Source organism: Neltuma alba, unplaced genomic scaffold (assembly GCF_004799145.2).
Source record: "Neltuma alba isolate B1F8T4 unplaced genomic scaffold, ASM479914v2 tig00012133_pilon, whole genome shotgun sequence".
In the NCBI taxonomy this organism is placed as follows: domain Eukaryota; kingdom Viridiplantae; phylum Streptophyta; class Magnoliopsida; order Fabales; family Fabaceae; genus Neltuma; species Neltuma alba.
In genome coordinates this window covers 25,871-42,915 of record NW_021636684.1, presented here as the reverse complement: position 1 = coordinate 42,915, position 17,045 = coordinate 25,871, and the positions used below count along the sequence as shown (strand labels likewise).

Genomic DNA, 17,045 nt, shown 5'->3' with positions numbered 1-17,045 from the left:
CTGTGCGTCATTAATTAGGCATAGATAATGTTCGACAATTAGTCCTTCATTTTACTAGTAAAACATAATATGCTAAAATTTTTTATAGATGAATAAATTTTAAGAGGTCATATACTCGTGTGTGCACGTATGTGTGAGTTTGTAGTTCAATAATCATTTGTTATAAAACTAAAGAAAGAGTAGAACAGAAGATAGCAGGATTTCTCATTCTATTCAAGATTATTAAATACATAATACATGGTCTTTATTTATAGACACAATTTTACATTTTTACCGGAATCTACAGATTACATAATAATAAAAGATAATTGTGAGATATAGAGATAATGTGAGATATTAGAAATTATAAGAGATATTGGGGATAATAAGAAATATATAGATATCCACAAAGATATTGCTACCTCCTGTTCTTAATATAAGATTTCATTTGATTTTTATTTTGGTTCTAAATATAAAAACATAATCCACTTTGTCTCCCATATTTATCCATGTTTTCCCCTTAGATAGTCTTACTGATAATAGTAGTTCTAACTAATAAACTTGATTAGTAAGGATATTTTAGGAAAAACAACAGCTATTTATTATAAATAACTAACTTAACTTATTTTCTTAATCTAATCAAATTAGTCAACTAGTTCTTATATTTATGACTGAATGTAGTATTACATTCATAACATTATTTATATAATACTATTTATTCCATAAATTTCATTTAATGCATGAGACGGGACATTTCAGTTAATCAAATAATTTGTTAACTAGTTGTATAGAATCTTTATAAAATATAAATAATCATGTAAATTATGATTTCTAGATTGGATTGCCACAAATTAAAAGACCTTTTACGAGTCATTTCTGAATTATTTATTTAAAAGTTAGATACGAATATATTCTACATACAAGGTCAAAAAGAATATATTCTACAGAGATGTGTTAAAATTTCAAACTTATTCCTTTCATTATGTTTTTACCATCAAATCCATATGATATGTGAGTTTCTTTTTTTAATCGTATTTTTTCATTGCGTAAATTACTAAAAAAGACAAGTTTATGACTTCATATACACTAATTAATGCGCAGCGCATCGATCAAATTAAAGAAAAGATTCAGACGTAATTAATCCTCTTTAGTTTTTATGCATCGAATGAATTATTATTAGGCCAGGTTTTATATACTAATATGTATATCTCTGATTCTATTTGTAAGTCATTTTCAATACGTTTCACACATATCAAGAAAAATTTAAACATCATTAACTTGAATAACTTTTCAGTTTTATTCATATTTAATACATATTATACTTCATGTAAATAAAATCAACATAATAATAAATGAAAGTTAAAATTATACATCTATACAAAAAATTTCTTTTAATACCTTATAAATAAGACATAAACTCTTTTCTTTCTACCCTATTAATAGGACCAAAAGAGTATACATTTTATTAAGTTTTTCAATCAGACGTAGTTATATGTCATGTTCTTAAAATATTATCATTAAACTATAAATTTCATATGCAAAAAATAGAACACATGACTTTGTGTCATTAAAAAAAACCTAATATAATGAATAAAAAAAACTTGATGTAAGAAAATTTTTGAATTTAGAGGGATGCTCAATAATTAATATTAGGAAAAATGGCAAAACAAGATCACCAAAATAGAAAAATTACAAACAAAAACTCATGACAACAATAATACGGGTTTTGCTAATAATAATTTTTATAAACCGATTTGTGTTTTTTTTTTTTATTTTGGCGGTCTTTTCTTACTATTTTTCCTCAATATTATTGGGCCACAAGACCCACCATACATAATTGTGATTTCAATTTTGGGATTTAAGTACGATAATATCCGATGGTTTCTCAAACAAAGCTATATTCAATAGAAAGAAACAGGTAATGTACTTTTATTTTCGGGTCAAGTCGGGTACTATAACAAGTGACATTAATTATGAGTCAGAGTCATTATCATGCTCAGAGGCATCCAAATTATTTAATTAACATGAGAAGCAAGATTAGTGGATCAAAATAATACTACTACTTAAATAATAATAAAATTAAGGTTGTGATCTGCTCAAAGAAGAGAGATCTAGCTAAACTACAACCTGTAATCATTTGATCAGCCTGCACTAATTTCTTTTTAGTTTAAAAATCATCATCAAGTGCATCGCCAACTAGCTCGACCCTATTATAGTTTCCCCAGAAAAACTGGACCCATCTTTGTGCGTTTCTCTCTTATAGGTTTATTATTATTAAATTAATTACACTAAATTTTAATTATTGCTTATGTACGTTTGGAATAATTCAGGGGAGTTGCAGATAATATTTTTTTTATATTAATATGCAACTATCCACTTTTTTTATTGATTAATCTAAACTCAAGCATTATAGAAGGAAAGACAACTTTTAATGTGAATTTTTGAACTCATAAAGTGGGAACTTATTTTTCACCCAACTCAATCAATAAATTAATAAATAATATATTTCAGTAGGAAGTGGACAGGTCATGATTAACATATGTGCATGACATTGATTAATTGGTGTGATATATAATTATACATGCCCTATTGAAAGTTCACAGGTTGGATCCTCTAACTCCGCCATTTTTTTCCCCCAAAACTCATCTACCATTATATTTTTTTTTGCCCATGGTTTAAATTTGTCACTTTACATTTAAAAAAGTGTCAAAAGAAGTGTTTGATGTTAATTTTAGGGAGCTTTTACATGGTAGACAAAAATGAATTTTGAAGCTGGGTATTATTTCAATCTTTATTATATATCTTTTGTAATTTATTTTCATATATAATGCATTAAATTGATAAATTGTTTAAATTCATTATTATTAAAGTTCTCTCTTTAGAATTACAAATCGTTTTCGCATAACTACCTTCGTTTTTGGAAAAAAGACAGAAAATGACAAATGAACCCTATAATGTCAAAAAAAGCCTATTGAATTTGAGAAATTCTAATTTAGTTTCAAGAGACTAATTTGGCATTTATAAGTTTACTGAAACGACCATATTGCTTTTTATTTTATTTATTGTTTTTAAAATATCAAAGCTTTAACTGATCAGCCGGTCACCAGAGCTCCGATGACTGGCTAACAATTGGTCACCAGAATTTTACTGGTAGGAAACAATTTTTTTAAAATCTTTTTTATAATTTTAGTATAACAGTTAACAACTTTTGTATCATTATTAACAACTTCAGTATAGTAATTAACACCAATTTTTTTTTGGAAAATTCAATAAGCTCTAGCGGCCATAAACAAGCTACAAACAAATTTTTTGAAAATTTTTACAATTTCAGTATAACAGTTAACAACTTTTGTAACGTTATTAATAACAAGTTTTTTGAGAAATTTAAAAAGTAGCATTTTTATAACTTCAATAATACAGTTAACAAGTTCTGTAACCCTATTAATAATTTCAATATAACATTTAATAACATGTTTTTTAAAAAAATTAAAAAAAAAGACATTTTGACAACTTTAGCAAATTTTTTTTTTATAATTTTTACAATTTCAATATAACAGTTAACAATTTTTATAATGTTATTAATAACTTCAGTATAGCAGTTAACAATAAATTTTTTTAAAAATTTAAAAAACAGCATTTTTACAAATTTAGCAATGTCATTAACAAGTTATGTAACTCTATTAACAACTTTGGTATAGCATTTTACAACATTTTTTTAAAAATTCCAAACAATGACATTTTTATAACTTTAATGACTACTTTTTTTAAAAAAAAATTATAATTTCAGTATAACAGTTAACAACTTTTGTAATGCCATTAACAATTTCGATACAGCAATTAACAACAGATTTTTTGACAAATTCAAAAAATAACAATTTTACAATTTTAGTAATGCCGTTAACAAACTAAAAAACCTATTGTTAACCACTATATTGAAGTTATTAATAGTGTTACAAAAGTTGTTAGCCGTTATAGTAAAGTTGTAAAAATTTTCAAAAAGATTGTTTCTAGTCGTCGGAGCTAGTTGAATTTCTAAAAAAAAAATTGTTATTAACTACTATACTGAAATTGTTAATAACATTACAAAAGTCATTAACTGTTATGCTGGAATTGTAAAAATTTTCAAAAATATTATTTCTGACCATTGGAGCTTGTTAAATCTTTCGAAAAACCTGTTGTTAACTGCTATGCTGAAATTGTTAATAGTGATATAAAAATTGTTAATCCTTATACTAAAATTGTAATAGTTTTCAAAAGGTTTGTTTCTGACTGGCGAAGCTCCAGTGACCAATTGTCGGCTAGTCACCGAAGCTCCGGTGACTGCCGTCGTCGGAGTTCCGGTGACTAGTCGGCTAGTGAAGGTTTTGGTATTTTAAAAATAATAAATAAAATAAAGGGAAATATGGTTATTTTAACAAACTTATAAATGTCAAATTAGTTTCTTAAAACTAAATTGAAATTTTTCAAATTCAGCATACCTTTTTAGCATTATAAAATTTATTTGTTATTTTTCTGTCTTTTTCCCTTTTTTCTTTCTAACAAGAATTAAAAGAGAATAAAATTTAAAAATAATCATTGAATACCCCGTGGGGTGACTTATATTTAAAATAAAAAAATTTCCTTATGGATAAGGCCAAAGTAATAGTATCAAGAAATATGGCAGCCTATAATAGGAGAATAAATCCGTTCATTAGCATTAAACGATATTTAATTTCATTAATGGCATTAAACATGATTTATAATCATTAACGGACAATTAATTGATGGTTTCTAGGATTTTAAATTCAAATTTGCATTCATTGGAAATGATGAGCATTCAGTGATCAGCTATTCAAATTCAAGTGATGATTTGTTTCAATATTAAAGCCAGATTAGAGACTAGTCGCCGGGTCTCATCTTCATCCAATGGTTTCTCGTCCGTGTCCTCTTTTGACACGTGATGCGCGTTGCAAACTTTTTTCTTCTTTTGACGTGTGATGTGCGTTACAAACTTTATTCTTACCTAACGACGGACTTGGACACACATAGCGCTTATCTAGCTAGCCAGGGGATTAAATTACTAATTCATAAATATTAAAAAACTAATTAAATTAGTTATTTATAATAAGTATATACTGTTTTTTTAAACACGTTTGTTAATCATATGTACTAGAATCATGCTATCATGTAATTCATAGAGACTACTTAAAAAAATAGATAAATATAAGAGGTAAAGTAAATTGAGATCTTGTATTTAGAACCAGATTAAATTTTTAATTAGCTCTTATATTAAGAACCAGAAATAATAAAACTCTAATGAAGTTTTATCTTAAATGTAATACTCATCTGGTTCTGTTTATAAGACACTTTCAGCATATTTCATATGGACCAAGAAAAACCTTAAAATATACTAACTATTCATTAAAATATAACAACTTTCTAATTTTATCTTTATTTAATATATATCTTTAAAAAAAGATAACTATCTACACTATAATAAATGAAGGACGAACTAGTATATTTACGCTAAAAATTTAATGAAGTGACTTATAAATAGGACATAAAAAAATCTTCTCTTTTTGCACTATAAATAAGACTAGATGCTTTCAGCAGTTATCTGCTCCGCACTTGGCTACCCAGCGTTTATTGTGGGCACAATAACTGGCACACCAGAGGTGCGTCCTTCCTGGTCCTCTCGTACTAGGAAAAGGTCCTCTCAATGCTCTAACGCCCACACCGGATATAGATCGAACTGTCTCGCGACGTTCTGAACCCAGCTCACGTACCGCTTTAATGGGTGAACAGCCTAACCCTTGGAACGTACTATAGCCGCAGGTGGCGAAGAGCCGACATTGATGGGCCAAACCTTCCTGTCGATGTGAGCTCTTGGAGAAGATCAACCTGTTATCCCTGTGATGTGTGTAATCAACCAAGTTTTTTTTTAACACAGATAATTAAAATTATTTTTTGGCCCCAAGATTAAAATGATTGATAAGTATTTTAGACAACCAATACATATTCTGTATAATACATAACTTACCTAACATTTTTATAAATTAATTATTTAATTTGTATATCTAAAAATAGACAGAACAGTTGGAAATATATAACGCCTTTGAATTATGAAGTTTTGGATGGGTTTGGATTCTCTCAAAATCCTTTTTTCTCTTTTTCTTCTTAGTACCTGATCTCTATCATTGAATCAAATAAGAAATAGTTAAGATTTCATACTTTATAAAGCTATTATTATAACATTACATAACTAACAGAGAGAAGATGGATATCTGTTTTTTAAAATATTAAATCTAAACAATCTATTATTTAATCTAACAGTGGAGATAAGATTCTGAGTAGAAAAGGAGAAAGAAGGATTTTGAGATGATTCAAGCCCATTTTGAACATGCCTAATATTAATTGAAACTGCGCGTGATTTGTTGGTATCAGTAATTATTAGCATAAAGAGTATATACATTTACATTGGAAATTAATTAACTTAGTCATATATTACATTCAGTCCTTAATATAAGATTCTGTTTGACTTTTATCTTTGTTCTAAATATAAGACATCAATCCATTTTATTTTTCATATTTATATATTCTTTTTCAAGGGAGTTTTTTTTAATAATAATAGTTCTAACCAATATACTTGATTAGTAAGAATATTTTAGAAAAGATAATATTTATTTATTATAAATAACTAATTTAGCTTGTTTCTTTAATACTATTAAATTAGTCAACTATTTTTTATATTTAGGACCGGATGTAGTAAATAATTTAAAGAATTCACTAGCCTTAAAAATTATTAAATAAAAGTTTGAATGGAAATGGTTTTGCCCAGAAATGTTAAGAAGTCAACTTTTACTTGATTTTCCAGCTCTAAAAGTAGCAGTTCCACGTGACCCTCCCCTAAATAGTTTCACATGCAACACAAAACACCAAAAGACGGGGCGAGAACTTGGGATCTTAAGTAACATTTTTTCCAAGTTAATTAATGCCACTCACAGGACTCCTTTATGAATGACTCCTTTTGTACTAAGTAATAATTAATTTTTAAAAATTATAAAAAATTATTTAAATTAATTATTTGTAGAAAAAATATTACGTGAAAGATAACTCCTATAGAAACCTTTTGATGAGTAGTGCTACGAATAATTATTAATTTAAGAGGATTAAAATAAACCCCTTCACTGAATCATGTAGTTAGGACCGCAGGACTATGATGCAAGAAGTTAAAAAAGAAGAAGGAGGAGGAGGAAATCAATCGTATTATTTATGTCTAATAAATACTGACTTTTGTTAAAAGTCATATATATATGTATATTTAGTATATTATTAATATCTAGTATATTTTAAACATAAACTTATACGTCAATTAACATTAGTAATTAAATTTCTTGATCTTTAAATTCTAATATTTGGGTTAAAAATGTGTAATTTTGTCGTTTAACACAGATTTAAACGACAAAATTGTCGGTGTTGTGGCAGCTCATAAATTATTAACTTTATTCGCCTAAAAGCACTAAATTAGTAAAAAGTGAGACATCATTAAAATTGTCGTAAAGAGAACATATAAAAATACGCTTGTCATGAAAACAAATTTAAAAAAGTTAAACTCTAAAGTTGCTGTGAGAATGCCTTTCTGAAAAAGCAAGAACAAGTAACAACTAAGCTACAGCCTTGATTTGCTGAGAACTTTTGTCTTTTGACTTCCAAAGACTTTTTTATTTTGAAATTATACATTAATATTAATCACATCGAGGGAAAAGAATTTGATATATGCAATGGTTTGAATCTTGTCAATTTTTTAAAAAAATTATTGAATATTTATAGTTTCCTCAATTATATGTATTAGTCTTTACAATTTGTTACTCCTCTAGTCCCGTTTATAAGGCACTTCCAGTATGTTTTACATAGACTAAGAAAAACCTTAAACTTTATTAACTCTCATTTAAAATTTAATAATTTTTCAATTTTATCCCTATTTAATATACTACCTCCGGTCCTAATTATAAGACCCAGTTGACTTATTTGATGAAATTAAGGAAGTAAGTTAAGTTAGTTATTTGTAATAAATAAATGTTGTCATTCCTAAAATATCCTTGCTAATTAAGTATATTGGCTAGAACTATCATTATTAGAAGGATTATCTAGAAAAAAATGCATAAATATAAGAGACAAAATGAATTGGGGTCTTATAATTAGGACCAAATAAAAAGTCAAACGGGATCTTATAATAAGGACCGGAGGTAGTACATTATATCTCATGTAAATAAAATCAACACAATAACAAATGAGGGGTAAAATTGTATATCCATACAAAAAAATTTTCTCAGTATCTTATAAATAAGACTAAAAAATATCTTCTCTCTCTACTCTATAAATAAGATCATAAGAGCAGTTTATAGAGTAAGAAGATCCACCCTACTAGTTGACAGCGTAGCTCTCACTTAACATGCGCTTGGATTAATTTTGTTGCATAACTCTAAATAAAATTAAATTAAAATTAACCAAATTACATATTATATATAGATGTAAGGAAACAATTATGATCACGACAATTTATTTTTATGATGATAATAAGTAAATTTAATTCCATCGTTTTATTTTGATTTTAGATTTTGTGATGATTTATATGTTGCTCAGTCATCATCCATATTAACCCTAATTAATATATTATGAACATAGGAACTAATTAATGCCGATAATTGAGAAAATCATAAGAATCTAATGAGAAAAAAAACTACAATGATTTACTTAAAAATCACACAGCTATAAAAAGTGAGGAATTAATTCTTTTTAAAAAATTATACTAAAAAGGTTATCATTTATCCAAGTCTAAACAATATACTACCTTTGTTCCTTAATATCAAATCTTACTTGACTTTTATTTTGGTCATAAATATAAGACTTCAATATATTTTGTCTCTCATATTTATATATTTTTGTTCTAAGATAATCTTTTTAATAATGGTAGTTCTAGCCAATATATTTGATTAGTAAACATATTTTGAGAAAAATATAATATATATTTATTATAAATAGCTAACTTAACTTATTTTTTTAATCTTCTCAAATTAGTCAACTAACTCTTATAATTAAGACCGGAATTGGTATAAATTTGGATTAATCGTTATTAATACCGCGTATCAAATAAATAATTGCGTGTGCATGATATATTGTGAATGAAATGAAGACAAAAATCTTTTGGGTCGCTTTCACTGAGATGAAAACACGAACAGGCAGGCCGAAAGTGAACTTATTTAATACGCAAATATGTTATGATCATGACCAATTTTCAAAGATGCTCCTTTGTCTTGGGCTTTTGGGATTTGACCGCTTTATTATAATCTAATTTTCTTCTCTCTATATATAATAATAACTAAATAAAAATTACTAATCATTGTCAAAAGTTAATTAAAAAGTTGCCTAACAATAATAACTCTAACAGTCAATGCCTTTCCCATGTCGTATACGTAATGGATGATAAAACAGACAAAACACACATACTGCTCCTCATACTCCTCCAAAATTTAATATAAAACTTATTTAATTAATTTGATTAGATTAAAAAAGTTAAGTGAGTTAGTTAATCATAGAAAATATAACAAATTTTTCCTAAAGTACTGTAATTATATTTCTTAATACCTTTCTTCACTCTTCTATTTGATTATGGTTAATGGAGTATCTATAGGGATAGTTTAGAAAAAATTAATAAATATGATAAATAAATCTTATGTTTAAGACCAAAATTAACTTAATAATTAGGTCGTATATTAAGGTCTAAGGACGAGGAGTATATTTACTATAAAAATTTTGAATCAAAATAACATAAAAAATACAGTTTAGGTAGTTATATAAATTTAATACAGTGAGTTAAAATTTTTAATTGAAGTGAATTAAACAGATCATTGCGATTAATTATTATGAACATACAGTGTCAAATGATTGAGAACACAAACAGTAAGTCACTTTCAACAAATAATTTTCATAAAGTTCATGAAGCCCAATTTTCAATTTTTAAATGTCAAAAAAAATTGGGATCTGCTTTTACCTAAAGGATTGGACATCTGCGTCAATATTAATGGGCTCGTGATGAAGTTGAATTTGGGCATCACTGCTATCAGAATCACATCTAGAATAGTATAATGTAGGGAATAGAATAAATTAGATGTCAACTAAATATTCTTTTAGGGGAAGAGACATGGATATTTAAATCATGCTAAATTATGTAAAAAAAATAAAATAAAAAAATCTCATGATGCCTGAAAGAAGTCACAGTATTCATGACTTATAAAAAATAATAAAATTTCTTATAATTTTTATATTTTATTTTGATATTGATTGTCTGAATCAAATTTAGAGAGTTTTTTTTTTCCAGTTTATTGATATAGGCTTCCATTATTTTACTTCCTTCTAAACTTTACTCATATCTATATTCCATATGCTTCATGAACCTTAGCATCTTACCAAAGTCAAAAGAACTAACTTTATTTCATTTATATATCATCTCAAAAGAAATAACTTTGAGCCTGGCTTTTTAAAAAAAGAATTGATTTTTATGAGAAAATTATAATTAATTGAGAGTGTTACACATAATCTTTAAAAAAATTCGGAGTATTGAAAGGAAAAAAAAATTATTTCAATCAAATAATAATTGACATTCTTCACACACACACACAAATTATTGAGACATAGATTAAGTAGGGCTTGCAAAATTTAATTATGTAGAAAATTAAATGGGACCATATTGTGGCGTGTCTTGTTGGAAGAAGTTGAGAAAGGAATCATTTTGAACAAAGGCTTATGAAGAATCAAAGGATGCTTTTTTGGAGTTTCAATCATGGTGTCCTTATCTTGTCCTCATCACAAACCTCACTAATATCCAACACACATATCTTTCCTTAGCAAGATGACCCTGTAGCCTATGGACCATGTTATTTTTAACAAGTCAGGTCTACTTCATTATTGTGCTTTTTGAATCTAAGTTTGCTTGTTTTCTCACAACATTCTATTTTATTTATATCTATATTTGCACCTTCATATTATGCAATTTATGATTTGTGATGGGCGAAGAACGAAGATTTTATGGAGTTTTCTTGTCAAAGAAAAAGTAATCATGGATCCTGTTATATGCATTTTGTTTCTCATTTACATGTGGCTTCTTTCATTTTAACAGTTAAAGGACAGATTTCTAATCATCTTCAAGGGAAAAAATATATTTGTTATTAAAAATAGAAGTTATTAAATATTTTTTGAACTTTCACTTCGATTTCGTCATTTTATTTATGTTAAGAAATAAATAAACTATTCTAAATTTCCCAAACTGATTATTCATAATCGATAATGACATACATATTTAATTCTGACAATATTATGTAGTAATAAAAATGACATATACGTGATAGATTTGAGTGTATATACTACCTCTCTTCCTAAATATAAAAGTTAAATGATTAATTTATAGAGATTGAGAGGCTATTGCCTTTAATAAATGTGTTGATTTTTTCGAAAATAATCTCTTTAATCGTTATGCTGTTGAAACTTTTCTTGTCGAGGAAAACCACTTCAACATATAACAGCAATAGGATTATTTTAAAAAAATAATTATAAATTTGTGAAATAAGGTGGATTGAGGTACTCCTCCGGTCCTTATTATAAGACCCAATTTGACTTTTTATTTGGTCCTAATTATAAAACCCAATCCATTTTATCTTTTATATTTATGCATTTTTTTCCAAGATAATCCTTCTAATAATAATAGTTTTAGCCAATATACTTAATTAGCAAGGATATTTTAGGAATGACAACACTTATTTATTATAAATAACCAACTTAACTTACTTCCTTAATCTCCTCAAATAAGTCAATTGGGTCTTATAATTAGGACCGGAGGAGTATTATATTTGATTTTAAAGTAAACTTTTCAACTAACTCTTATATATTTAAGACAGAAGCTAGTTACTCTTTTGATTCTTAATATAGGATTTAATTTGAGAGTTGATATAAGTCTTATATATAAAATCTATTTGACATTTTTATCAATTTTTTTTAAAATTAACTATATTGATATTCTTTTAACAATAATCAAGTGATATTCCCTCAATAATAATCAAATAGGAGAAGAAAAAAAGACGTAAAGAAAATGATTTGAGTGTTTTATAACGAATATGTCATATTAATTAATTTAACTAATATTTTTAATTTATTCAAATTAATTAATTAGATCTTATATTAAAAATTAGAAAAGTATTTTTTGTTATAAGAATGACACATTCCACACTTCCATATTAAATTTAGGGAGAATTATAATCAGGTCTCACAGAAGAGAAATAATTACCAAAAAGTTCCAATAACAACCTCAACAGCCTATAATGACAAGTCTTACAATGAAAATGACAACTTATAGGACTTGTTTTTCAATTGTTTTCCTTACTTGGAACCTCATTATAATTCTCCCTTAAATTTATCATCTCGCTTTGCTGCTTCTTCCGAGGCTGAGAAGTTCTCGTCGGCTTTGTTTCTCCATTGTAGAGGGTGTCTGTCTGGGGATATGTCCTTGCTGTGCATACAAATATTAATTCCCTGGCTAGCTTGTTAACGATGGTACGGTCCTAAGTTTGTCCTCTGAATTCTGATGATACCTATTGGCTTTGTCACAGAACATTCTGACGAGCCTTCTTCACTGCTGCTAATAAGTCTCAGCAAAAATGTAAAGCAACCTTATGTTTGACTGGAAAGAAAATTAGGAAGGTAGTATGTTTGTTTGAAACACTATCAAATATTAAATATGAACATTTTTTTAAATAAGAATTTGAAATTTGGTTTGTGAGGAACTAGTCTTTTTGATTAACTGAAAATACTTAATAGGAACATATTGTTGAATTTAGGAAAACAATTTTCCACCATTGTTAAACGTGATAGAATTATGTGGTCCTTGTAATATGGATTTTTTTATAAAAAGAAAACTAATAGAACTTATCTTTCACACTTTTAACTATTTGGAAAAAATACATAAGTGAAGACAAATTTTAATAATTTAACTTTTTTTTGACTGAAATAATTTAACTTTTTATGATTTGACTTGGCCGACAGCAAAATTTTGTGGCTTGAACAAATTTGTACTATTCTTTTCTCCTGTTCGTTGATTTTTATTGTCAAATTAACTAAATACATAATATTATTTGGCTTAATTTGAAAGTAGGACTATAATTTGTTTAGTCTCCCATAATTTATAATTGTTTTTTTTTCCAAACCATCCTTTTTAATTTTATATATTAAAGGAGAGTTTCTATTGATAAAAGTAATTTTTAATACAAATAATTCAATAGGTATTTTAAAAAAAATCAACATTCATTTCTTAAAAATAATTAATTTAATTATTTTTTATTAATAAAATACTTCTCCTTCCCGTCTGCATCACTCAAATAATACCAGTAATTACCCAAAACATAAATTTATAATCTATGTTTGATATATTGAAGAGAGAGAAAGAGAGAGGATTTACATGTCAAGTGAAACCTTTAACTTTCTGTATCTTTCTTCTCAAGTGACTGAATAATGACAAGAAACAAAGCCGGCTGCTTGTGCTCCCTCCCGCTCAGACTCCAAATCTTTGTTGAAATAAAGGTTGCTATTCAAAAATGTTTTGGCCCCCAAGTAATATATGATTTTCAATTTGCCCCCTACACTTTTTAAGTGCTACATTCATGGAATGGGAAATTTTTAACTGATGATGGTTAGCTTAAGTAAAAGGAACTTAATATTCCATCTACTCTTAAATATAAAAACTAAATTAATTTGAGTAAATTAAGCAAGTAAAAAATTAACTAATTATAACAAATGTGACTTCATCACCCTAGAATATTTCCTTATAACATTAGATTATATATCAGTCTATAAGTAAAGTAAATTGGTTTGAAAGAAAATGATAAATATAAAAAACAAAATGACTTAAGGTTTTATGTTTAGAACCAAACTTAAACCATAACTAATTGTTATATTGGCGATTGGAGGGAGTAACTTTTAGGGATGATTGAATACTTGAATGTTGTGGAAGGAAAAAAATCACGTTAGAAGAAATGTTCTCTATTTGGCCTCAACAATTGTTGTTTGAATTTGAATTAGCTAATGTTATTGAATCCCAGATAGTTATGTGAAAAAAAAAAGGGAACCAATTTACCCCATAAGATCAATCTTTGGCATTGAGTGGGAGGGTAAAAAGTGTGTGTCTGTGTGTGTGTGCATATCAGAGAGTATGAAGAGGCCGGGTGCAAACCAACACAAACATTTAACATTTGCAGAGAGAAACATGCTTTACACTGAAAAATGGGACCTCACTCTCTATGAATAAGTAAGCAAAGACTGCTGCATTTAAATTTAGTTTTGCCACTTTGTGTAAATGACATGCTTTGAGTTCAAACAAATTATGCCCCCATGTGACCTCTTGGTCCCTTGTGTCTACTATTTAGGACCACTTTCTATCTATCTATATATGTGCCACCTTGTTCTCCACTAATTGTTATCTCAATCTGATATCTTACTCTTCTTTAGTCTTTCTTTGTTTTAAACTTAAAGTTCTGAACTTATTGATTGTTTAGAAGCTGAGAGAATTATGTTCTTGTGGGTGATTTCAAATGGGTTAGAATTCAGAATCTTAAGTTTTCTCTCTTTCCTCTAAAATACAAAAGGTGGGGCTTGTAACACTGAGAAAGGCCACAAGAAGACAATATAATGACTTGCTTGGCATCCATAATATGCCAATTAAGTAAACGTCAATGTTTCTGATATTTTTGACAATTTTAAAAGCGAAGTTACCAATTAATTCACGTAAGGTTAATTTTTCTTTCTCTTTAGAATTTCAGGATTCATTTTTAATTTGATATTTGTGATTGATGAAAAGACTGTAACTAATCATTATTGTATTGCGTTAACAGTATGTAATTTTGACCCTTTTATGTTGCAATTTATGTTCATTGATCTCTCACGAAATTTCATTAAATTGTTGTCGAGGAAATAATCGCATTAAAACTTGAATCTTAAAAAGAAAAGTCTGAAGTAAAAACCTTTGTTTTTTTTTTTAAATTTTAAGTCCCCCTCAAAACCATTAGATCTTAATCTAGTGGCTAATATCTCTCAATTAAGACTTAATGAAGCTCAATTGAGAGAATCAAAATTCCGTCTAGTTTGATAGTAGTAAGTCGAATAATTGAAACTAAAATAAAAGAATGATAAAACAAGCGAATCAACAAAGAGAATGTGGTTCTCATTAGAAACTGAATGACAATAAAGAAAAATGCAAAATTTTTGCAGCTTTCAGCAAAAGAAACTCACAACTGCTGATATTGGAGGCAAGGATGAACAAGTCACAGAAGACAATTAAACCCACTAGTGCTAGAACTACTTGATTAGAATCATATTATGCTATATATAACAACAACAACAACAATATATAAATTTCTATAATGATGATTATGATCATCATCATCATATAATCATCTGTGACAAACACATCTGTAATGGTATGGGCTGTTGACAGGATCATTGCCTTCAACAGGAACCTGCTCAGCTCTGCATTTATACTTGCAGCCTCTGCATTCATTGTAAGTACAAGTTGGTGCTGTGGATCCTATCATCAGTCTCCTCGAATTCCTCTTCTTCCATCCCTCCTTCTCTTCCTGATGCTAAAAAACATTTGATTCTATGTTCAAAATTTACTGCTAATTAAGGTTATGTTTGGACAAAGGACTATGACAGAACAGAACAGGTTTCCCTAAGACAGAAACAAAGTTGCCTGTCTGCAGGATTCCTTTTCTTTACTTGTTATGCTAAATTTTCAAGATTTTCTATTTGAGATTCTCACCTGAAAACTTGGTTCAGTTTGGAGTTGAGAGGATTGAAATACCATTCCTTCTGTTTTGATTCCTGTAACAAACATAAAACCATTCATAAGAATTCAGAATGAGAAAAATCTATATGGGTAAAGAAATTAACACAGTAATACTCATTCGCTGCAGATAAGTTGAAGGGTGCAATTTCACAAGTATATAGCAGACAAGAGAGAATGGTACTAGAAGCATTAAGAGAAGCAGAAACACAAAAGAGAAGAAGAGAAAGATTGGGAGTGTGGAATGACCTTGAATAAGTTTAGGTGCAAGGATTGAGGTGAGGAGTAGAATGAATACTAGTTTGTCAATTTTAGTGCTGGCCATCTCGCTTACAGTCACAGTGTGAAACTTTGAAGAGAGATGTGATTAATAGACTGTGAATATATAATAGAGAGAGACAGGGAGAGAGAGAGTTGTGGTGAATGCAAGAGGAAAAGAGAAGTGTTTGTGGAAATGTGAAGAGAGACAGGGGAGCATGATGAGGAGGTCCCTAAGGACCCAGACCGGCAGATTGCCTCTTGTAGAAACGTCATGGGAACTCTACACTCCTTACTACAATTACTAAAATGTCCTCCCACCGTTTTGTTTCCTTGTTAAAAGAATATTGAAACCTTTTTTCTGCAGGCTCTATGTGCAAGGACTATGTTCAAATAAAAGAATCTCCATATCTAGTGGGGCAGGGAGAAGATAAGCTGTAATTTGATATGTCTGGTGTGATAGACAAGTGCCAAGAAGATGATGAAATGAATGAATGAATGAATGAGAAATCATATTATATACATGGAGGATTCAGTTGTTGAATCATGGGTCAATGGGACTTCAGAGTCTAATGTTGGCATCAACAACTTTAAAATATGTTGGTGTCCAATTCTCCATAAACCTATACTCATTTATTAACTTCCAGAATCTATTTGCTTAGGAAATGATGGCTTCTGCCCCTTGCTTCTTTCATTTTATCTTTGTATTCCTCATTTATCAGCACTTTTGTGAAGCATCTTTTGCTCTCTCTCAATCTCTCTCTAAATAAATTTTCTTCCTTTACACTGTGCTGCTATGCTGGGGATAGTGAAACATAAAGTATGTGTTTGACAATCACTGAGAAGGTTCAAATTGATTTTTGTAAACCTAATTTTGATATATATATTCAAATTGATTTTTTATAAACCTACTTTTGACATATATATATTTGTTTGTTTGGGTGAC

The 17,045-nt window shown here is 28.1% G+C and overlaps 1 protein-coding gene across 2 annotated transcripts; it reads right to left on the bottom strand.

The window, feature by feature from the left end:
• Positions 1 to 15,209: 15,209 nt before the first annotated feature.
• LOC114723322 (uncharacterized) lies at positions 15,210 to 16,601 on the bottom strand. Of its 2 annotated transcripts, none has more exons than XM_028909516.1 (3): positions 16,091 to 16,601; positions 15,818 to 15,879; positions 15,210 to 15,632 (listed from the first exon to the last, which is right to left on the bottom strand). In XM_028909516.1, the coding sequence occupies exons 1-3, from the start codon at positions 16,164 to 16,166 to the stop codon at positions 15,450 to 15,452; spliced, it is 321 nt and encodes a 106-aa protein (XP_028765349.1). In that variant the 5' UTR covers positions 16,167 to 16,601; the 3' UTR covers positions 15,210 to 15,449. The 2 variants fall into 2 exon arrangements, with proteins under 2 accessions (XP_028765349.1, XP_028765348.1); XM_028909515.1 differs by having other exon boundaries at positions 15,210 to 15,638; positions 16,091 to 16,595.
• Between the last annotated feature and the right edge of the window lie 444 nt (positions 16,602 to 17,045).

Bases quoted from the DNA above. Each gene is read 5' to 3' on its own strand.
- LOC114723322 (XM_028909515.1), bottom strand. From the start codon at position 16,166: ATGGCCAGCACTAAAATTGACAAACTAGTATTCATTCTACTCCTCACC. The intron at 15,880-16,090 runs GTCATTCCACAC...TGTTTGTTACAG, and splicing joins TGCACCTAAACTTATTCAAG to GAATCAAAACAGAAGGAATG. The intron at 15,639-15,817 runs GTGAGAATCTCA...AATGTTTTTTAG, and splicing joins AAACTGAACCAAGTTTTCAG to CATCAGGAAGAGAAGGAGGG.